Source organism: Trachypithecus francoisi, unplaced genomic scaffold (assembly GCF_009764315.1).
Source record: "Trachypithecus francoisi isolate TF-2019V2 unplaced genomic scaffold, Tfra_2.0 Lachesis_group5, whole genome shotgun sequence".
In the NCBI taxonomy this organism is placed as follows: domain Eukaryota; kingdom Metazoa; phylum Chordata; class Mammalia; order Primates; family Cercopithecidae; genus Trachypithecus; species Trachypithecus francoisi.
The window spans coordinates 17,740,631-17,764,724 of NW_022681470.1; the positions used below are offsets into that span (position 1 = coordinate 17,740,631).

At 46.8% G+C, this 24,094-nt stretch overlaps 1 protein-coding gene across 1 annotated transcript in view; it reads right to left on the minus strand.

The window, feature by feature from the left end:
- CAPN9 (calpain 9) overlaps positions 1-24,094 on the minus strand; it is a 53,739-nt gene that overhangs the window by 18,739 nt on the left and 10,906 nt on the right. Inside the window, exons 3-11 of the mRNA XM_033198026.1 lie at positions 22,445-22,563; positions 19,307-19,440; positions 14,385-14,553; positions 13,112-13,195; positions 10,309-10,394; positions 7,777-7,854; positions 3,622-3,782; positions 2,447-2,604; positions 2,074-2,282 (exon numbers count right to left, since the gene is read on the minus strand). Coding sequence (XP_033053917.1) covers positions 2,074-2,282; positions 2,447-2,604; positions 3,622-3,782; positions 7,777-7,854; positions 10,309-10,394; positions 13,112-13,195; positions 14,385-14,553; positions 19,307-19,440; positions 22,445-22,563 — 1,198 coding nt within the window. The remainder of the gene's footprint in view (positions 1-2,073; positions 2,283-2,446; positions 2,605-3,621; positions 3,783-7,776; positions 7,855-10,308; positions 10,395-13,111; positions 13,196-14,384; positions 14,554-19,306; positions 19,441-22,444; positions 22,564-24,094) is intronic.

A 24,094-nucleotide genomic window follows, 5' to 3' on the forward strand; every position in this document is an offset into this window, starting at 1 on the left:
GATTAAAACTTGAAGCACTCTCAAAGAAAAACTGATACAAAATCAAAATCAAAGGGAATACGAATAAATACTAACGTTGAATGAGGGTAGTCCTCCCTTTCCTCTTCATTCCCTGGGCATACATGACATAACACTTTCAGAACTTTTGTTTGTTTAATCAGGAGCCTGTCTGAGAGCTAAACCAATGCACACAGAGCTCAGTGTGGATTTTTGTTACCAAGCTACAGAGCTGATTCTTATACTGAGTATCATAGCAGACTAAAGTATCTTATTCAGAGCAAGATTAAGTATGGAGGTTTTTTTGCCACGTACAAGTTACCTTATGCATGCCAGTGACTCTGAGCTCACCCCACTAATGGGATAGAGAACAAGAGGCATGGTATTGGCATAACTTGGGTCTCTCTTGTTCTTGCCACCCATAAGAGATGTCAGTCTGCATGGATCTCATACAGGGTACTTTTGTGTGAACAGATACTAGGATATTCATCCCCACCTTGTACTAGTATCTGGGAGAAGGCTGGAGAAAAATTATCCGGTAGAGTGTTTAAAAATTTAAGACTTTTCGGCCGGGCACGGTGGCTCAAGCCTGTAATCCCAGCACTTTGGGAGGCCGAGACGGGCAGATCATGAGGTCAGGAGATCGAGACCATCCTGGCTAACATGAAGAAACCCCATCTCTACTAAAAAAATACAAAAAACTAGCCGGGCGAGGTGGCGGGTACCTGTAGTCCCAGCTACTCGTGAGGCTGAGGCAGGAGAATGGCGTAAACCCGGGAGGCAGAGCTTGCAGTGAGCTGAGATCCGGCCACTGCACTCCAGCCTGGGCGACAGAGCCAGACTTCGTTTCAAAAAAAAAAAATTTTAAGACTTTTCAGCATCTATTTAGCCAAGAGAAAGAACCATGCCTTTTGTAATCAGCTTGAGAAACCCCACCAGACTTCGTAATTGAGTTTTCTCGATGCATGCCACCAATCTAATTCTATCTCACTAAACGAAAGACGAAACTAGAGTGAGTCATGTATTCACAGCTGTCTCTCTTGTTAACTCTGTGTAGATTGACTTTTTGTTGGAGACTTATCTAGCTTAAATACAGAATTAGCAGATTTTAGCATTCTCTGTAATCTTTAGAATATCATCATTGGGAAAAGAAATGGATTCCTCTGTCTTGAACCATTTTTCCCCCTGTGCCACAGAGCAACCCATGGTGAATGGGCAGTAAAGGGAAACATTTTCCACAGAAGTAACTGATATAAAATAATTTCGCTAAGACACTGTGAGGAAGATGTGGTGGAATACTGGGTATGTAAAATGAGAGGCAGATTTGCCAACATTTATTTCAATTGGAGGTGAAAGAACATGTCATTCTTGAAATTTGCAATAGCCACCGTCTTCATCATGCCCAGAAATGTCTAGCATCCTTGCATGGGGCTCTTACCCCAGAAGCTTCTTGGTAATAGGGTCTGAAAAATGAAGGGCTCCACCCAAGAGTGTCTTGTGAGCATGACTCTGGGACCAGTAGAAAAAAGCAACTTTTCAATGGTTTGCTTGAGGGAGGGAGGAGCAGAGCTAGAAGGAATATGTGCCTTGCCTTGCAGATGAGTTAACAAAGTGTCCTGCAGCCTGGCGTGGTGGCTCACTCCTGTAATCCCAGCACTTTGGGAGGCCAAGGCAAGTGGATCATCTGAGGTCAGGAGTTCGAGACCAGCCTTGCCAACATGGTGAAACCCCGTCTCTACTAAAAATACAAAAAAAATTAGCCGGGTATGGTGGCGGGTGCCTGTAATCACAGCTACTCTGGAGACTGAGGCAGGAGAATTGCTTGAACCTGGTAGGCGGAGGTTGCAGTGAGCTGAGATCGCACCATTGCACTACAGCCTGGGTAACAAGAGTGAAACTTCATCTAAAAAAAATTAATAATAAATAATAGAAAAGAAAGAAACTGTCCTGCCTTGTTTCTCAGGTACACATGGAAAATGGAAGAATGGAGTCTTGGCTCCAGCAGTTCCCGGATGACTTCTGTGTGAATAAACTACTAAAAGAAGTGGGATTCTGGAAGCTGTTCCTCTGACTCACTGGCTAATGGCTTTTTTCTCTGAAAAGATTCTCAGACAGAAATCAGCTTCCTGGTGGGGCTCAAAAGTGCTGGGAATCAGGATGTACTCCCCAGGGGGTAGCTTGAACCGGTCGGAGACTTCTCTCAGGTTGATGAACGTCTTGCTTCTGGCCCGAGAAGCGTGGTATCTGAAGAAGTCTTTGTTCAGGTGTTCGTCTTTGTCAGGGCACTGCAATGGGCAAGAAAGGGAAGGGTTTCCTAGGGAAGTTCCTCTTGGCTTTTTGGACACAGTTCATGGACCCTTGGTTGAGTCTCAGGTGTGAAACCGAGGAGGAACTGTGAATTTAGTACTCAGATGGAGAACTCTGAAACAGCAATGTGTTTCCCACCTACCTCGTAAATGGCATAGCCGATTGTCAGCATATTGGCACCAAATCTCTTGAGTTTCCTTCTATCTTTCTGCATCAGGGCTACAAGGAAACTACACTCCTCCTGCCCCTCATCTTTCTCAGTCAGAGACAATTTTATTTGTGGATTGGTCCAAAAGGTATCTGTCATTTGGGAGAGGTAGATTATTCTCCCTTTCTTAAGAAACCCCCCCAAAGACCACACACACGCACACTCACACATACCTATCCGCTCTCATTATATATCCTACCAAACATGAGAAAGTAATACCTTCTCTCCCTGTTCAATAAGCCCTCCTACCCTACTTTTGATAATCCCCAATGAGAATGCAAAGTATCCTCTCTTTCATATCCACCTTCTCTTCAACCATTTCCCATGCAGCTTTTTAAGGACATTCTTCTGGGTCTAGTCTGCTAAAGCTTGTTCCATCTTTTTTTTTTTTTTTTTTTTTCCACTTAGTATTTCAGAGGAGAGTGCAGTAGACTTCTGGTTGTCCCCCGGCATCTACTTGATGGTGGGCAGTTTGAGTAGGATTGACCTCGATCACTGCTCCAGCGTGAATTGCCAGTCCCTCTTGTCACCGAAGATTGGACAAAGCCAATCAATGCATAGCATTCACCAGGCAATATTGGTTCAAAGAATTTCCAATTAGAGGGAAATTGAGAACTTTTGTTTGATAACCCCAGGAGCTCTTGCTGTTCGTGTGAATGAGGGTTCAGGAAGCCCTGGAGACTGCTGCTAGCCCTCCTGTGATTATAAAGAAAGCCAGACAGGGAAAGAAGTCAACACAGAAAAGAGGGCAGAGCAGTGAATTACAAGCAAATGGAACCAGGGCCCTGATAGAACTGTGCCTGAAGCCCACCCTACTTTTCCTCTGAGCTCTTCAATTATGTGAGATAATAAATCCTTTCTACTGCTAAACTGACATGAGTCATGCTTTCCATTACTTGTAACGGAAAATAACCTAAGTGGTAAAACAAAGGAGTTTCCTCAAACAATTCTTACCCAACTAAATCTTTGCAGCCTTCTTTTCCCAGTCACTTTTGAAATCTTACTATGTTTCAGGCTTTCTCTGAGGACCCGGCCCTTATCCAACCCGGTGTCCTGAGTTGGAATGGACACTTGGGAGTGGCAGAGAGAGTGACAGACAGCCTACTTACCCAGGAAATTGCGGCAGCCCCCAGCCGTGGAGCCGCGAACCCAACTTCCCTGATGGACTGTCACCTCCCATTTATGGACCGCATCTTCCTCCAGGGCATCGGGAGTGAGGTTACAGATCTCCACTTTGTCAAAGTGGGCCTTGAAGTCCTTAAATGCCATCCTGCAACAAAGTGGAGAGACACGATGGACAGGAGGGCGATGGTGAGGGCATCATCCATTCACTCATTCATTAAATCATTCACTTATTCATTAAATCATCTTGTTCCTGTCCACAAGGAGTGGGGGGACTGCAAAGTGTGGGGAGATGGAAAAAATTTTTAAAGTAAAGTAAAGGTTAAAAAGGTAAAAACTGGGGTAAAAATATAGATTTATTGTAAATGTTAAGTGCTACGGAGAAAAATCAAATTGGGTTGAAAGTTGGGAGTGTAAGAGTGGGATGCTATTTTAAACAGGGAGGTAAGGGAAGGCCTTACTGATGGGGCACATTCTGAGTGGAGACTTGAACTACCAGGTACTGGGCAGAGCAGCTCTCTGGGGGTCTAGTCAGACCCCTCTGGACAGCAAGGCCCCGAGGCAGAGAGGTGCTTGAGGTGCTCATGGAACACCAGGAAGGCACGAGGCATCCGTAAGGAATAAGATCAAGAGATCACAGTATGTCAAGTAGATATAGGGATTTTGGCTTTGATTCTGAGAAGGTGGAGAGCCATTGGAAGAAAGTAAATGGAGGAGTCACATGCTCCATGGCTGCTGTGTTGAGAACATACTTTGGGGACACAGGTGAAGTACAGATGCAGCTGGGACGTTAGTGCTGATGTCCAAGTGAGAGACAAGGGTGGCTTGGTCCAGGCTGGTGGCATGGGAGATGGGAACAGTGGCCAGATTTGAGACATATTCTGAGGCAAATCTTACAGGATTTGCTAATGGACTGGATGTGAGGAAGGAGAGAATGAAAGGAATCAGGATGTTTGGTTTGAGTGACTGGAAGGATGGAGATGGGGAAGGCTGTGGTGAGACAGTTTGAGAGAAAAACTCAGGTCAGGTTTGGGCACGTGAATCTGAGATGTCTATTATACATTCAAGGGGAGATGTTAAGTAGACCGTTGAGTATGTGACTCTGCTATTCTGAGCAAAGGAGTTGAAGATGGAAACCTGAGAATTAGTGTAAAGATAGTTTTTAAAGTCATGAGACCAGATGAGACGCCTAAAGAGTCAGAATAGGCAGCAAGGAGGGGGACCATGGATGGGGCCCTGGGACACCTCAGTGCTAACAGGTTAGGAAGATGAGAGGGGACCAGGACAGGATGTTCAGAAGGAGCTCAGGTAGGAGGAGGACCACCAGGGCGTGTGGTCCCCTGCAATCCAGTACATCAAGGGCTCCTGATGGATCAAAATGATCCAATCGAGCAAAGTGAGAATCGGTGGCCTCTCTGGCAACATCAGGGTCAGTGGGATGGTGGGGCACACTCATAGCTGAGTGGAGTCAAGAGAGTAAGGGAGAAGAGGAACTGGTGGGCTTTGCTATAGAGGAGAGGAGAGAGCTGGGTCGGTCACTTGAGTGGATCAAGGGAGGCTTTCTTTTCTTTGCAGGTAGGAGAAATGATAGTGTTGGAGTGCTAAGGTGAATGATTCAGAAGAAAGGGGGAATTCATACATAAGGCGAGAGAAGAGAGCTGCAGGAGGTACATCCTAGAGCAGGTGAAAGATGGAAAGAGGCTACACAGGGTTTCAGAGTCAGGATTCCAGGAGGAAGGGCTCCATGCACAGAGTGATGATTTAACACCACCCATCACCTTGGGCAGGCTCAGCCCGGGTGTCGGGGCACCTCCTTCAAGAGGGTCAGGGCAATGGATCATTCATATGGACGCTCTTCCTTGCAGAGCCTCCTGCTGTGAATTTCTGAGTTTCCTCTGCCCGGCTTCTCCCACCTTCTGTACCAGACCTTCCTTCCACTAGCCTGACCTCAGGTAGCCTCTCAAACTCTAGTTTCTACCTCCTGCTCATATGCACTGATTAGTGTGATGATACTAATTCCAGAACTCAGCTTTCTTCTTGCAGTTTTTGTTCCTCTCTTGTAACCCCCTAAGTCAAAGTCCCCTGTACTTCAAAATTCAAAGTTCATCTGTAATTTCTAATTTGACAGCTTGGGAATCTCTCAAGCACCCTGCACGTTTTCCACAAATCTGGGGAACTTAAGCCCTCATGGTTCCTGAGACAGAGACGGCTGGCATTCACCAGCACAGGACTAGGGACTGCACCCCACTCCTTCCGTTTGGGAGTAGAATGTGAGCAGTGATGCATTTACTTCTGAGTCAAGATTTTTAGAAAGTGAGAGTGTCTTCTTCAATTTTTTATTTTATTCTTCTCTTCTTCTGGCTACATGCAGATGACCATGTGACCTTAGAAGATGGCAGAGCCACACAATAGAATCACTGTATGAACAGAGTCACCCACAGAATATGAACATCCTCCCTGGACTGTCACAATGAGTGAGAAAAAAACTTCACTGTGTTTGAGCTTTTATACATCTGGGGCCTATTCCACTACTGCAGCTAGTGTTACCTTGAGTCTTTGGTGCCTTGAATTACGGAACTACCATAACAACATTCTAAAATATGTTAGCAGTTTGGCAAGAGGGAACATGGAACTGTTGGAGCTGGAAAATGGGGATATTTATGTTATGCAGTTGCAAAACATTAGGTAAATCTGTTGCATGTTGTTATGGACTGAATGTTTGTAGCCTCCCCTAAATCTGTATGTTGAATCCTAACCCTCAAAGTAGTAAGTGTTAGCAGATGGGGCCTTTGGGAGGTGACTAGGTTGCGAGGATGGAGCCCTCACAGATGGGGTTAGTGCCATTATAAAAGAGGCCCCAGAGAGCCGCCTTGCCCTCTTTCTACTGCGTGAGGACACAGTGAGAAGGATCCATCTGTAAATCAGAAATAGGGCCCTCCCTAGACGTGGGTTCTGCCTATGTCATCATCTTGGACTTCCTGGTATCTAGAACTGTGAGAAATAAATTCCTGTTCTTTGTAAGCCACCCAGTCTGTGGTATTTTGTTATAGCCACCCAAATAGACTAAGACAACTGTAAAAATACAGAAGGCAGAACAAATCACTACTGAGGCTGTGTCCTACGGGAAAAGAATGAAAAAGGCTGGAATAATTATGGTTTTGGGTTGTTGTATTTTAAAAGCTGTTACAAGGAAGAGATAAGTTCAGGCAAGAATTGACTGGTTGGAGCACATGAAAGGGAATAGAACCAGAAACCAGAAATTGTTTCTTGCAGGGTTAGAAGGGCCAACTTCTAGATCCCAAACAGGAAGAAATAAGCCTGAAAAAGATTTTAGAGATGAAGGCCCAACACAAATATTCAATTAAACAAAGAGATTCAGGCCAAGGCAAAGTCCAGAGTAGAAATGTTTCCTTCCCACGTAGGTCAATATCTTTAGATGCTCTCAGGGTAGCTGCCAAAGGTACCTCTCACCAAAGTGGGTGTGGAGGGAATGCACCCTGTGAGCAGCAGAGCTGCCTATCTTCAAATTCACTGTGTAAACCCAGATGACACAGAGCGCCAAGGAGGTATGTCAGGCTGGAGACCAGACACTCTTCCTCTATTGGATTGCAGCAACCCCCTAAAGACTCTTCAACAAACCGAGAGCTGGGGTGAGCCCCCACCAAGACAGGAGGGAGATTAAATTTCCCTCTAATCTGGGTGTATATGAGGGGTCTGAGACAGACGAATTTGATTTGCCAAAAACGGAGAGAGAAGGCTGGGCGAGGTGGCTCATACCTGTAATTCCAGCATTTTGAAAGGTCGAGGTGGGTGGTTTCTCTGAGGTCAGGGGTTTGAGACTAGCCTGGCCAACATGGTGAAACCCCCTCTCTACCAAAGATACAAAATAAGTTGGGTGTGGTGGCGCACGCCTGTACTCTCAGCTACTTGGCAGGCTGAGGCAGGAGTATCACTTGAACCTGGGAGGTGGAGGTTGCAGTGAGACGAGATCGCATCACTACACTCCAGCCTGGGCAATAAGAGCAAAATTCTGTCTCAAAAAAAAAAAAGAGAGAGAGAGAGAGAGAAACATGGTGCTCCTTACGCCTCTGGGCCATGGGACTTGCTCATATCTGCAGTTAACACAGGAACAAGCACTGTACCAGAATTCGCCATCATCCAGAGCAGTGTGACACAGACGCTTCTGCTCAGCTGCACCAACAGAACGCCACTCCGGAGAACTAGGAGTAAACAAAATTGGTGTTCAGGCAGAGGTCATGAAGAGCAACAACGGCCTTGATGTGGAACCCACAGTGTGTGGTTATGGAGGAAATAAGTCCTGCTCAGTGACTACTCACTGGGTCCCAGAAATGCACCAGGGATGCAGTGGCCAGTGAGCCACTGGCCCCCAAATAAGAGGGCTGGCCAGAAAGTACATCTCCAAGTGCTGCTGATGGATAAAATACCCCTGAGGATGATTTGAACCACCGACATGGAAGATTATCTCGGGACAGTCACAAGGCATTGCATGCCCACGGGGTAGCAGAAGAGCCCAGCTGGAAGCCACAAGTCCACTGACTTTCGTGCTTGGCCTCCAACTTGCCATGTGACCTGGAGCAGTGCTTGGCCTCTCCTTAGTGGATAAGCTGACACTTGGAAAGGTGATAATGCCTTACACTTGCCCATGCTTGATGTTGTCTGTACTGGGCACCTTCTGTATGTGACCTCACTAGCAAGCCAGATGGGGTTCTGTGAGCTATGTGTGCCCATCCTGCAGACAAAAGGGCTCAGGTAGGCCCATGGACACATGCTCAGGGAAGAGTGGGGGTGGGAGTGGCTGCCTGTCACTCTCCAAACTCAGGATTTGTGACTCCAAGTTCATTGCATTTTCTGTGACCCCCACAGTCACCTCCAAATAGTTCAAAGTATGTCACCACTGTTGTGGTGCTACAACCAATGTAGCAGCTCCCTCTCATCCCGTGATCTCGACTCAAAATCAGCGGAGTACTCCCGAGATCCAAGGGGAGGATCAGCAGGGACCTGTCTCCAGGTGCTCGGGCCAGGATCAGAAGAGTGGAACTGGCAGCCATTATTTGCTTTTGGAGCCATTATCTTAAGTGGCTTACACCCAGATAATTGGCCTGACAGGCTGGCCATGTGGCGCCTTCAACCCTACTCACATGTCACCAGCAGCACAGTGAAGTCAGAGGGTCAGGATGGCTCCTGCCCCGTGCATCATCCATGGAGGCTGCATGAGTGGAAGACAAACTTCATTTCAGCCTTGGCTCCCAGTCAGAATGCACTTTCTTTATTTCTACCTCTGTGAGTCCCAGAAAACGGGAGAAACTGGCCCATTTTCCCTTTATAGGCTACTATCTCAAAGTTGAGGGGCACTGCACATCTTACATGATGTAGTCTCACTAATTTTGGTTTCAATATTTCTCTGTGCTTTCCTTTTCTGCCAGGAGAGGGAGGCCAACCTCTTCCCTCCTCAACCCATCTCAGCTCATCTCTGCCAATGCTTCTTGGTTCTCAGAAGGCGGCAGCCAAGGCCAGAGCAGAGGATGGTGGGGTGAGAACTTCCACAGGGGCGATGACAGCCTGGAAAGCACATGCCTGTGTGCTCTGCACCCACACTGGGGTCTGGCTAACAGAGCAGCAGCTGCACCATGCCTGGTGACCTGGTAGCTGTGTCTGGACTGAAGACAAACCCTGACTCAGTTTTAACCAAGTTCTAGACTAGCTTCAGATTTCCCCAGAAGCTCAGGGGCCATGGGTGTGGCAAGAAAGGCCTTCAGGAGCCCAACAAACAGAGGAGGAGCAACAGCTTCAGGTGGGCCCTGCCACGCACCCACCCAAGCATCTCTGGTTCCCAGTCACCTGGGCCGCTTCCCAAGGGACCAGAGCTGGGGGAGCTGTGAGGACACACACAGCAGACCTTTCCTGATAACTGAGAGACCAAAACTCTGGTTAACAGCTCTGTAATAAATGAAAATCCAATTCCACTTCCTCTATTTTTTTCCTTTTTTTTTTTTTTTTTTTTTTTTAAGAGATGGGGTCTTACTCTGTTGCTCAGGCTGGAATGCAGTGGCGCAATCATAGCTCACTGCAGCCTCAACCTCTCATACTCAAGTGATCCTCCTACCTCGGCTTCCTGATGTGTTGGGATTATAGGCATGAGCCACCACGCTCAGTCCCACTTCTATTTCTCTGCTGGCCGATTGGTCCTCTGCCATGGTTAGTGACTATCAGAGAGAATCCTATAGTTACACAGTAGGTAATATTTCAGGGATTCCCATACTCTAAATACACACACACACACACACATACACACACAGGTGCGCATGCACAGGCACGCTGCTTACTGGAGCTACTCACAACTACAGATAAAGCCTTTCACTATAACATTGAGTTATAAACATCACCATGGGAGGTAATACATTTATGTATTGACATAAATACAATTCGTGAAAGTTAGAGTACTGTTGTAAGTCTTTCTTGAGAATCAAGCTTGATGCAAGGTGGGCCTGAGGGCTGAAAGGGGAGGAAGAAGGGCCACCCCAGAATCGGGACAGGACCCTGAGTCAGAGCCTGGGAGGGTGGTAGACAGGTCACTCCTTCACATGTCTGCACAAGCCAGCTCTGGCCCCACACGCCCCGGGAACCAGCCAGAGAGGCCGGATAGGGTGACTGACCTGTCGCTCCACGACCCGTTCCACTCAACCTGGCCCCAAGGGTTCCGGACTCGGACGAGCTCAATTCTCTGGCCTCGGAAGTTTACCTAGAAGAGAAAAGCATGAGGGAAGTGTGAAATGATAAATATGGTGGAGGTTTGGCCACATTCACCCATGAGCTCCAGGTGGACCAGCTCCACCCGGGACTGGTTGTTGAAAGTCTCTTGCCTAAAACGCTGCTGAAGGTATGTAAACGTTCGCCAGTTCTTAACCAGCCCTTGGAACCTTCTAATTCCTATTGAATAATTGCTACTATTGCCAAAGATAATATATTAGGTACCAAAATGCTTATGCCACATCTGGGAAGTAAAGTGGAATTATAATTAACAAGAAATTAGTCCATGTGAATCTAGAAATGGATGGATTTCTCTCTAGACTGGGATCTCCCTAGAGGCAGGAGCCAAGTCTTAGGCATCTTTAACATCTAGTAGAGTGAATGGTAAAGAGTAGTCCTCAAAGATACTCATGGAACTATTACTGACCTTTCTTCATCCTAGCATCCCAGGCACAGATGAATGATAAGAAAATAAGCACATGCTGGGAATTTAAACACAACAATAAACAAAAACAGCTTTTACATCTTCTAAACCCAATATTCTCCTTGTTTCACGTATCTATGAGGATTCCTGCTGTTTATCTCAACCATCCTTGAGCCAGTGTACCCTCGGGTTCTGCCTGGGAGCAGGGACAAGGGCCAATGCATTTGAGGAGAGTTTTGGAGGAGAGAGAGTGAAAGTAAAAGACTTCTAGTTATCGACTAACCAGAAGCTGTAGCAGTCAGAACATTTTATCCTCATGCATTTGGCATAAATTATATTTTGGATGTGTAAAAATTCAAGTAACATCAACTCTTCAGAGTGCAAGATGTGGCTTGTGACTCACCATTTAAGGGGCTCATTTAATTTGAAAGGCTCAGGGCAGGTGAGTTCCTTGTAGGGGCAGAGGAAGCAAAATCAAGCAAACCAAGATGATGGGAGGTTTCTGTTGTTACGTGGAATACGTAGAAGATCTAAGCTAGAAAATCACATGCCCACTTGAGTGAGCGACCTGCAAGTCATGTATGGATGGGGAAGGAGGACAAAGGAATCAACACAAATAGCTAACATTCTAAAGAATCCCAAAGAGTCCAACCGCATCTCACACCTTGGCTCCAGTGAGGAGGAAGGGCAGGGCCTCCCTTCTATGTTCTTTACTCCCCATACATTCAGCAGATGTCACTCAACATGTGGGTGGCTACAGAAGACCAGGGGCACCTGTGCCTTCTGAGTGCTGGGCTTGAGACTGGTCCAGGGGAGGTATGGAGTGGGCAAGGCAGACTTCTGGGCTTTGCTGAGCTTGAGTCTGGGAGAGTGATACCTTTGGCTTCGTGTCTTCCTCTTTCATCCTACTCTTTATTTCTCTTCCCCTTGTGCTCCTCAAGGATCTCTCCTCCTAACCAACCACTCCCTCGAAGTCAGGGTGGTACTGTGTGGAGTCTGGGTGTTCTCAGGATCAGTTCCACCTGGGCTACAGCTACAGAGAATGGGATTTGTGGTGATTAATTTTATGTGTCAACTTGACTGGGCCATGGGGTGCCCAGATATTTGCTTCAAGGTTATTCTGGTTGTGTCTGCAAGGGTGCTTCTGGGTGACACGAGATTTAAGTTGATTGAGTAAAACAGATTGCCCTTCCTGGTAGAGGTGGGCCTCATCTCATCTGTGAAGACCTGACTAGAACAAAAAGGCAGAGGAAGGGGGAATTCCCTCTCTCTGCCCGGGTTCCTGAGCTGGGACATCAATCTCTCCTGCCTTCAGACTGGGACTTTTACCATTGGTGCTCCTGGTTGCTAGGCCTTCCTTTTAGACTCAGACCAGAACTATGCCACTGGCTTTCTTGGGCCTCCAGCTTGCAGACAGCAGATCATGGGACCTCTCACTCTTCACAGTTGCATGAGCCAATGCCTTACAATAAATCGTATTACAGTTGATCCTGGAACAATGTGGGGGGTTGGGGCGCCAACCCTCCTGCATTGTCAAAAAATCTCGTATTCCCTAAAACTTAACTCCAAATAGCCTACCATTGACCAGAAGTCTTACTGATAACATAAAGAGCCAATTAACACATGTTTTATAATTATTTATATTGTATACTGTATTCTTACAATAAATAAGCCAAAGAAAAGAAGTGTTATAAGAAAATCATAGGGAAGAGGAAATACATTTACTATTTATTAAGTGGAAGTGGATTGTTGTAAAGGTCTTCATCCTTATTATCTTCATGTTGAGTAGGCTGAGAAGGAGGAAGAGGAGGAGTTGCTCTTGCTGTCTCAGGGGTGGCAGAAATGGAAGAAAATCCCCACATAGGTCCAAGCCTGTGTTGTTCAAGGGTCCACTGTGTGATGTAGATAGATAGATAGATAGATAGATAGATAATGTGTGTGTATTTAATTGTATGTATGTATATTTGGTTCCCTAGTGATTCTATCTCTCTGAAGAATCCTGACTAACACAGGACTGATGGAGAATTGGGAAAGAAAGGAAATTAAAAATAAACAAAGACCAGGCGCTTCCACCTGCTAAACGAGTTTTGTGCTGCGGTGGAATCACACGGTTTCTCTCTTTCCTGGCTTGCCGTTTTGAATTCCAGCCTGCCTCTTTAGGTGACATAGTCCCTGAAATGTCTGAAAGGCAGACATTTAAACTGCAACACACTGAATAAATGCCTAAGGGACTAGCATTATCATGTGTCTCCCCTCACCCTGCGGTTGGAATTCAAGTCACCTACCTGGTCAATTCCCGTTATACTGTAGGCGTGACCCTTAATAAGACCAAACCGCGTCCGGGCCTCAGATTCCGCAGCACTTCCGATCTAAAACATGGCAAGAGCAGAGTCACACCCACCGTCTAAGTCAAGCCTCCCCTGCTGGATCAGACCTGGCTACAGGCTTGGCCTGGTCACAACCTCCAGCCCCTTCTGCTGCCCCAGGTGCAGGCCATGTGCGTGGGCTATGCACGGGACTCCTCTAGGATGTTTAGCAGTGAAATGCAGCAAGTTCCAGTCTCTTCCCAGGATGGGGAGGCGCTCGTTCCCAGTGTGGACTCCAATGAACAGTTCACGATTGTGTCCCCAAACAGAACAGCTTGTCACCTTCATGTAGTATAGTATGAGAGAGAAGACACAATCACATACATCCCAGAGACGAAAAGAAGCATATAACAATAGGATACACAGCTCTGCGTCACAAGCCTGAAAGTGCAGAGGAACTGGCTAATTCATTCGCGAAAAACAGACCCCATGGCTCATCTAAGAGGAAACAGAAAACTAGAACTGATCAAAAAAAAATACACAGTGTCATAGCAGTGCATAAAAAACAACAAAAAAATTGTAAAAAGATGAGATAAAATTATAAATGTGTGCGTTAAAATACCATTAGACGTCTATCTGCTATTTTTTCATAGTATATGCAATGAAAAAAAAAAAACAAACTTCAGAAAACTAGATAGAAAGATCCCATTTCAGTAAAATCAAACCAACTGACTTTGATGTTTGTGTGTGGACGTGTGTGCCTGTCTGTACAAGCAGAGAGAGAGCTGGGAAGGGTACAGGCCAGGTGATCCCAGTCCCAGGGTGGAGCTGGAGAACAGAGGCAGCTGAGAAACGGGTGGGAGGGAGGTAAAAATGCGCCTGTATGGGTCTCAAGATTGTTCCATCTGATACAGCAAGTACATCTTACCTTTGCCATTTGACAACCATTAAATAAAAACTTGTGTTTTATTTGTTATTTGTTTATTAGAGACAGGGTCTTGCTCTGTCACCCAGGCTGGAGAGCAGTGACACGATCATAGTTCACTGCAGCCTCAAACTCCTGGGCTCAAGGGATCCTCCTGCCTCAGACTCCAGACACACACCACCATGCCTGGTTAAAATTTGTGTTTTAATTAGCAGGAATAAACATTGCCCCCCAAGAGTTATGCCCCTTCTTAGGTGTTGCTGGGGTACCTGGTGCAGACTGCAGCCCCAGCATACTGCCTGGAATGGGAGCTCATGAGAGACTTACATCAATGAAGCAGCCCAGCAGGGAGCCTCTCTTCAAAGCCTTCTCTAGAATCTCATAGAAGTTCTCGGGGGCCTCTTTCATTTGGAAGGTCTCTGCCACACCCCCGGTGAAGTCTTCCATGGCCTCAATGGCGCTGCCTCCCTTCAGAGCTTCATAGCTCCCATTCAGCCTGCAAGGGTGGCAGGAGAGAGAGGAGATAGTCAGGGACCTAGGGAGGCCACCGGGGGCACCCTGCAGTCAGAGCTTTCCCAGCCAGAAGCATCTCCCAGGGTTTGTCCTGGCTGGGTGGAGTGGAAGGAAAATGGGAAGCAAGCATCAGGGTTTGCTTGGAGCTTTGAGGAAGCCAAAGATCCTGAGCTTCCTGCAAGGGAGGCAGTGTGGTGTGGTGGTATAGAGCAGCAGCCCTGGTGCCTGAGTGGCTGCAGGTTCAAATCCTAGTTCTACAACTTACCATCTGAATGACCAGGTCACTCAGTGCCTTAGTTTTCTTATATACAAAATGGGGGAGAGTTGTGCTTTCCCTTCTAGGACTGCTGTGAGGTTCAAATGCGTGTGTCTCACTCTGAAGTCTCCCATGGAACGGGGCCTGACTATGTGGACAGAGAGAGGCCCTTTCTCTTCTCTGGTCTCACATACTCCTAACCATTTTTTTTCATAGTCGTCTCTTTTATTCATAGGCATTTTACATGTAAGTGCTCTGCTTGATTGTTAAATAAGCTTTTCGATTTAGAATTTTAGAATCTGATGGGAGGTGATTGAATTACGGAGGTGGGTCTTTCCTGCACTGTTCTTGTGATGGTGAATGAGTCTCATCAGATCTGATGGTTTTAAAAACGGGAATTTCCCTGCCCAAGCCCTCTTTGCCTGCCACCTTCCACGTAAGATGTGACTTGCTCCTCCTTGCCTTCTGCCATGATTGTGAATCCTTCCCAGCCACGTGGAACTGTGAGTCCAATTGAATGTCTTTCTTTTGTAAATTGCCCAGTCTCAGGTTGTTTTTATCAATAGTGTGAAAACAGACTTAATACAACAGCTTATTTGAGCTCCTTTAGTTTTTACCTAATGTCCTTTTTCTGTTCCAGAATCCCACTCAGAACCCCACATTGCACTGAGTCCTCACGTATCCTCAGGCTTTTTGTGGCTGTGACAGTTTCTAAGGCTGTCCTTGTTTTTGATGACCTTGACGGTTTTGAGGAGTCCTGAGCAGGCATACTGCAGGATTAGAATTTGTCTAATGTTTTTTTCTCGTGTTAAGACTAGGGCTATTAAAGAAATGATAAATGCTTGAGGTGATGAGTGTCTCAATTACCCTGATTTGATCATCTCACATTGTGCGCTTGTAATCAGAATATCAAATGTGCACCATCAGTATGTACACTATTACGCATCCATAAAAATAAAAAATGAAACATTTTTAAAAATTAAAAAAAATAGCTGAGTGTGGTGGTTGGTGCGTGTAGTCCCAGCATTTTCGGAGGCTGAGGCAAGAGAATCATTTGAGCCCAGGAGTTCCAGGCTGCAGTGAGCTATTACGGTGCCACTGCACTCTAGCCTGGGTGAGAGAGCAAGATGCTGTCTCTAAAAAAAGTTAATAATAATAATAAAAAAAGAGTAGAGCTATTGGTTAGTGGAAGGAAGACCGGAGAGGTAAAGCTCCCCTCTCATCTCATCATATCAAGGGTACCTGCTGTCCACATGCCTTACCACGGCTGATGCTGGCCTTGATCACCTGGCTAAGGTGGTGTTAGTCAGGTTTCTCCACTGGAAAGTTGCTCCTTCTCTCCTCTTTCCATACTGAACTCTTTGGAAGGAATCATTATGTGCAGCCCGCATGAAAAAATTAGGGAGTTATGCTCCACCTCTCAAGGATGGAATATAAACATAATTTTTTGGAATTATTCTACACAGGATATTTGTTCCTTCTTCCACATTTATTTATACGATCATTTACTCAAAGTAGTATGGACCCATTGATATTTATTTTCTACTTGGGTTTATTTTGTGTTTTTTTGTTTTGTTTTGTTTTTGAGGTGGAGTCTTGCTCTGTTGCCCAGGCTGGAGTGCAATGGCATGATCTTGGCTTATGCAACCTCCACCTCCTGGGTTCAAGTGGTTTTGCTGACTCAGCCTCCCGAGTAGCTGGGATTACAAGTATCCACCACCACGCCCGGCTAATTAGTGTATTTTTAGTAGAAACGGAGTTTCGTCATGTTGGCCAGGCCGGTCTTGAACTCCTGACCTCAGGAGATCCACCTACCTCGGCCTCCCAAAGTGCTGGGATTACAGGTGTGAGCCACGGCACCCGGCCTCTACTTGGGTTCATAATCCGGTACTGCTTTGTCTGTTTTGTTGATTGAATTCTTCTAGCTTTGGCTGTTTGGAGCTCCTTCAGCATGCTCTTGTGTCCTTTTGGCATAGCCTTATTTGTGTGTGTGTGTGTCTTGCATGTATTCTCACTTTCTGGCACTATAAGATGATCTAGGCTCATTTTACGTATGTATGCATGCATGTATGTATGTGTGTATATATATATGTATGTATGTGTGTATGCCCTAGTCCTAGAATCTGCCTTATCTCCAAGAAGCCCTAGTTCCTTTGATTGAAGAATGATCTTAGAAACCAAGACTTGAGACATAGGTGTGCTTGTTGCTACAGGATTGTCATTGCTTCTAGCTCCTCTCACTGACAAAGCAAGGAAATATATATGTGTATGATAACCCAAGTATAGATCAATATATATGTGTATGATAACCCATGCATAGATCCGTGTATCTCTACATAACCATCTCTATTCAGCTAAATCTAAGTTCATTCTGGAATCTCCAACTCTAATCTGCATGGATCATTCTGGCCTCCTCCCCTTGCCTATCTGTAACCTCTCAATCCAACAGTGAGAAACTCGGTTCCTGCCATCCACCCTCCATTCACTCGATTGTTCAACTCAGTTTGTGTGTATAATTAGATCAATTTTTCATTTGTACTCCTTCAAGAAACCACTTTAGCAACTAGAGCACAGCACTCATGTACAATATCTTTTGCCTTTAATCTTACAGACTCCACTAATTTCCAAAGTTACTCAGGTCAGAACCTTTTCTTTCCAACCCCTTGGGTGAGGTTACTTCATGCATTTGAAATTGGCTTTCATAATTAGGGAGGCCAAGAAATCCCGCAATCTGCCATTTACAAACTGGAGAACCAGGAAAGCTGGTGGTATCATTCAGTTTGAGTCTGAAGGCCTGAGAATCAGGGGGTTGATGAGGTAAGTCCAAGTTTGAGTACAAAGGTTTGAGAACCAGGAGCTCCAATGTCCAAGGGCAGGGGAATATGGATGTCCCAGCTGAAGTAGGGGAGGGAATTCACCCTTCCTTTGTCTTTTTCTTTTATTTGGATCTTTAACAATTTGAATAATGCTCATCCACATTGGTGGCAGCAATCTTCTTTACTCAGTCTACAGATTCAAAAGCTATTTTCTCCAGAAACATCCTCACAGAAACACCCAGAAATAATGCTTCACCAGCTATCTGGGCATCCCTTAGCTCAATCAAGTTGACACATAAAACTAACCATAACACCATCTATACATCTTTTTTTTTTTTTTTTTTTTTTGGTGAACTGTTCTGCCAACTATTTTTGGCCTTTTTAAAGGACCCCAATAAACCTTTTTTATGTTTAGAAACTAGATGATGCACAGTTTCTGTTGCCTTGCTTGCATCCTGTTGTGTGGGGCACTCACCAGAAGGCAGAGCTGGGCTTGGGTTCCACCCACTGGACTCAGAAACAGTGCCCTGTGTCCCCTTAGGCCTGTCCAGTGGCACTGATGGTGTTTGCACAGACCTGGGTGGGACAGAGGGCAAGCGTGGGCATCTTTGGTTCTTCTTTGATGGCTTTAATTCTGTCCTGCTGAATTCAGGATTAATTTAACCACAGTATGCCTTCACTCTATTTTTGCCACTTTCATGCCCCACTTGGAGGTAGAAGCAAGACCATCCTTGCTTCTGTCTCTGGGGATAGGATTCTCATGGCTTGAAGATCCAGGCTGAACCTGAAAGTGGCTCCCAGGAGCTCTGCCATCATCTGTGGATCGAATTTAGGCTGCTGTGGCCTTTCACTAACAAGCCAGTGGGCTGGAAATTGACAGCCTGAGGAAACTGAGGCCATTTAGCTGGTGATTAAAAATGAATGTCTCGGTTCCACTTATATGAGGTTTCTAGACTAGTCAAATCATAAAAACAGAAAGTAGAGTGGTGTAGCCAGGGGCTGGGGGAAGAGAGGAATAGGAAGTTATTGGTTAATAGGGACAAAATTTCAGTTTTGCAAGATGAAAAAGTTTTGGAGATAGATGGTGGTGATGGCTGCACAACAACGTGGATGTACTTAATGCCACTGAACTGCACATTTAAAAATGGTAAAATTTATGTCATATACATTTTATCACGATTTTTTTAAAATAAAAAAGAAGCATCCTGTAGGATGGACAATAAAAACGTTTATGTCATATACATTTTATCACGATTTTTTAAAAATAAAAAAGAAGCATCCTGTAGGATGGACAATTGATGTCTCTATATCCATGTGGGTAACAGCCCAGATGTTTGAGCCATGCCAGTGTCTGAGAGAAGTCTGAAGCACTAAGTGCTGTCAGCACAGCCAGAATTCCCCTCCGCTTGCCTTCCCAGCTCTTCCAAAGGCCAGATTCACGACCCAAGGAGACAAAGGGTCATGAATGTAGCCACTGTTCCCAAAGATCTAGGCCATGACAGGAAAACCATCTCCAACCCCTCTTGAGCCCTGAGAGGGTTGGGTCCTGCCGAGCCTTACCTGCAAACCCAGAGCCCTGTTTTTTCCCTAGCCCTTAGATGCCTAAAGGCCAGTGGACAGACTCCTGTCGGGAGGCTGCCCGAGCTGGGGAAGCTGTCACTCACTTGGCGTAGGCTTTTTCCAGCAAGGAGCTCCAGAACTCATTGTGGTCAGCAGAGTGGAGGAAAACCAAGCGGTCCCTGAAGGTGGGCAGGCGGTCATCGATCACCACATCCAGCCACTCACTGTGCTGCCAGAACTGTTGCCCAGGAAAAAGACAGAAATGATGGGAGTCAGCTACATGGGAGCTCCAGGCCCTGTTTGTAAATGTTGATCCTGTTGCTTTTTTCCCCTCTGACCAAGCTATCCATAGACAGCTTTGAAAATCACACACAGGTTCCACAGTAGGGCATCTGGGCTTTGTCCGCTAAGTTACAAGCTGAGCATTGTACCCAGCACCAACCACTGACATCAGCTCAAAGACTCAGGGTCAACCCATCAAGGCCGCAGGCGATGGGGAGGCAGAACAGGAGTCACAAGTAGACACTCTACTGTGCTCTGAATTAGTTTTTCTTCTTCACAAGAAAGTTTTCTTTTGTGGGGGAGGGAGAACGTATTGTGGTGTTTGAGTTTGCTGTTTTGCGGCCCAGTTCTCCATTATTCTCTTCCACCCAGTTTCAGGGTCTAGCTCCAATTTGCCTTAACCTTGCTTCCTCCTCACCCATAAGTGGAGCCCCTAAGACTGATTTGTTGGCCATTCACACAGGAGACAGGTGGACTCAGTATTTCCTGTGTGCCAGGTGAGGAGGCGTGAGGAGAGTGTGGCTGTGTGTGAATGCATATGTGTGCACACATGTGTATACACGTGCATGCAGGCATGCATGACAGGTATGTGCACTCTTTGTTTTTGCTCACATGTGTGCAAGTGTATGCATGCAAGCACATGCATGTTTGCATGTGTGTATATGCACGCATGTGTTTGCAAGTGCTTCTACACATGTGTGTGCTTGAGCACATGTATGCGTGTGTGTGAGCTTGTGTGTGGTGTGCTGGGAACAGGAAGAAAGGTTGGAACGAGTCAAGGACCATGTGTAGTTTCTCTGTGTATCCTGCAGTGACCCACCTCCTCCCTATTCCTTCTGGTTCAGTTGGCCTGAGAGCGATCCTAAGGTAACCTCTAAGAGTAAGAAGATAGAGGTCGAAAGAGGAGGGTAGGCACAGTGCTTTTGGGAGCCATTTATTTACAGCTTTGCTGTGTCATCCTGAGCATCTTGCTGCATCAGTGATTCAATCCCAATCAGAAGAGTTGGCCACAGTGTGGCTGAGTGTGTGTGTGTACGTGTGTGTGTGTTTTAAGGAAGATTCCTGTCACCTGCTCCAGCTGGACCTCCCCTCAGGGGCTTCCCGGTCTTGGGGCTATCCACAGCTTCAGGTGAGACTGAGGCACAGTTGGGTTAGGTGTTTAAAGTCCAGGCCTGGGCCCTGGGCTTCCTGAGCAGGGGAGGGGTGGGGAGGAGCCTCAGTGCTGGCTTTCCTTGCAGAGGGGCTGGCTCAGGAGGCCTGTGAGTCAAGAGAGATGTATCCACCAGCCCCGAGAGCTCCGCTAACTTCCTAGCACCCACACACCTGTACTGTGGCTGAGGGGTGGAAGAGGAGTGTGAAGGAGGTGGATTTATTTCCAGTGCTCTGCTTCCTAGGAGGCCAAGGAGGGGAGCGGGCAGAGTATGGTTATTGTGGGACTCACAGGCACCAACAGGTTCATTCCTCCCCACCACCTGATCCCTGGCAGCACAAAAGGATGCTGGATCCCAAACCCCCGAGTTAGAGGTCTGGCTTGGCGACTTATTGTTTTGTGACCCTGGATCAACCACTTCCACTCCCTGGGACTCAATGTCCTTGGGGGTCAATGAAAGGACGGGGTCAGGGTATTGCCAAGGCTCCTCCCAGCTGTGACATTTAAGGGACAAGAACACTGGTCCCTTGAGGAGCCCAAGATCAGATGGTGATGGTTCCGGTTTAGAGGCAGTAGTTCTGCTGGATTTTCTGAGCTTAACCACCCCCAACACTGGCACCCTGGTGTGCTCAAGAGGACTGGAGAAAGACGGGCTCCTGGGGGTGCCATCAAGCCAAGACTGTGGTCTCAGCAGAAGTCACAGGAGGAGAGGGGAGACAGCCAGGCGGTGGCAGGTCTGTGAGAGAGCAGGGGTAGAATTTCCCTGGGACCCAAAGTGTCTCTGTCCGCCTCCCCCCACCCCCACCCCCGCCGGCGCAGTAGGCCCAACCCCTGGGAATTTCATGCTCCCTGAGCTACACGTGGTCGGCTCGCTGTCTGTGCCTTTGAAATGCTTCTGTGCCATTGGTGACAAGGCTTGAGAGTACCTCTGTTTATCAGAATGCAGGCCTCAGGGACAGAAGAAACGGGCTGGCCCTGAGTGGTGACCTGTGAGTCAGGAGAAGGTGACACTGCCTGGGGTGCAAGGTCAAGGAATGCCTACTTGGTGCCTGGCTCTGTGCCGGCTCCTGTGTGTGATGCCATTTAGCTCTACGGGAAGCCTGCGGGGAACAGTCAGTCTCTCCTTTCTTCAGATGAGTGTAGAAAGGCTTAGTGTCACTAAGAAAACTGCCTGAGGTCACCCACCTAAGTAAGTACAAGGGGCAAGTTTCAGTATCTGGTCGAACCCTACATAAGGACAAGGGTGGAGGAGAGAGTGGAGAGAGAGAAAGTGGAGGTGAAGGAGCAGGAAACCATCTCCGGGGGGCAAGCCTCACCCAATGTGCACCTCGGTTGAGGGTCTGCGGGTCACACGGGACTCCAGCAGATGTTGTCTGTATTTTTCTCAGTTTTTATTTTTTAAAATCCCTCAAGATGTCCAAATTTACATTTCTTCCGTAAGGAGAACCCCTGTGTTTATGAGAAATCAACCAGTTTCCTGGAGGCATAATCAGTTTAGTCAATTTGTGCTTAAAGCACAAGAAATTCCAAATAATAAAACTCTTAACATATGCACCCCAGATTTGCCAAAACATCACTTATGGTTTTACATGTATGTTCCATAAGGATTTGCCGTGCGATGCCGTTAATGTTATTCTGAGGCACTTAGCTGTTATTGCATGATAAAATGTGGCTTTAGCATGGTTTAGGACCATATGTCACACAGATCTGATGACATTTTTTTCCAGGGTTACTAGGCAGTGTGAAAATGCACCTGGCATCATGCTGGACCCCAGAGAGGTAAACCCACTTGCCCAGAGCTCCCTCTTACCTGGAAATGGAATATCCCAGCATAACCAGGGCCAAAGCTTTGGTCCTGGGGGATGACTCTGGCCAGCGCTTTTTGATTAAGCGTAAGGGAGGCGACGGCGGCTAATAGCCAGCAGTCTCCTGCAAAATGAAAGCCATAAATCACAATTTTCATTGCTATTTCACAGCAAATAGGAAAACTCGGTGTCAGAAGGGGACATGGGGAGTTTCAGATGTGGTCACATCTTTTCTACCTTTTAAAAATAGACAGGACACCAACAAATACCTCTCTCCTCCCCTTCTGCCTCCCTTGCCTGCTCTTCTCTTGCCCAGTCTATCATAAACAGCGGTTGCCTTCTTGGCACTGTTATAGGATGTGCTTACTTGGGTTTGAGACATATGGCTGCATGATGCATCAGCTCTGTGAATTCCAGCAACTCCCTTTCCAGAGGACTGAGGCTGCATACATCAGTGTCAGCATGGGCTGGGCGAGCAGACGTTTCATAACTGCAGCCCAAGTAGTTAGGCAGTACTTGGGAGGGTGGTTAGAAATCGCCTCTGCAGCCCCAACCCGGATTCAGTTTAATTACACAGATAGTGGTATGTCCGTGGTGGCTCCATTTGCTTTAAATTACCTTGCATTTTCAAGATTTATTGACTGACCTGCTGAACTTCCCAGCTGTGTCTTTATGTTAACACACATCTGGAGGAAAACTAAAAAGGGAAGTCAAACATCAAACCCTATTTTATCTGTGCTATCTGTGCTGTACAGACTCCTGGATGCATTCCTTTGCCCACACTGAGCATGGGCTGTGTCTGGTGTGTGCCTCACAGTGTCTCAGATGTTGCCTGTGTAAGCAGATATCTGGGAAGATCCATTGATCCAAATCAGCTTTATCCAGATTCATTTGTTTTCAGTAGACAACACCAATGTCATCGGAACCTAAGAGCCCATCACACTCAGCTTGGTAGTTTCTGAGTTCACATTTCTGGAAAGCACCGTGTACCATTGGGCTTAGGACATTGCAATATGGCCCTTTCTGGCTGTTTACACAGGCAAGAGAGACTCGCCAGGGCCGAACATCGGGAAAGCTACTTCCGAATCGCCCTGGTTCTGGTTTTCTGGGAGATGTCACCAGCAGAGTACAAGCCACTCCCAGCCTTAGCTGGGGCACAGAAGGATTGGTTTCTAATGCATCTGTTGGTCTTTGGGAGCCTCGGGTCGGCTTTGGGAGATGCCACTAGGAAGTGACATGACTGGAGCCTGCAGGATCATTTGTTCAGCAAACTTTACCAAGTGCCTCTAGGGTGGCAGACCTTGTGCCACGCAGAAGATACAAAGATAAGGAGAGACTTGGTGTCTGCTTTCAGCTTCAGGGCGGCCAGGCCAGCAGGAGTCTAACAGAGTAACCTCTGCTGTGGGCTGACCTTTCCCAGTTCTCCACCCAGTTTCAGCTTCGCCCAGTTGAGGAAAATGAGTGTTTCCTGGCCTGAGAACTCAACACCTCACGTGTATTCAGCCAGAAATGCCCTGAGCTTTTCAGGGGGAGATTGAGAAGCCAATGTTATTTATGCAATTTAAAAGAAAGACAAGCCGGGTGCGGTGGCTCACGCCTGTAATCCCAGCACTTTGGGAGGCCGAGGCGGGCGGATCATGAGGTCAGGAGATCGA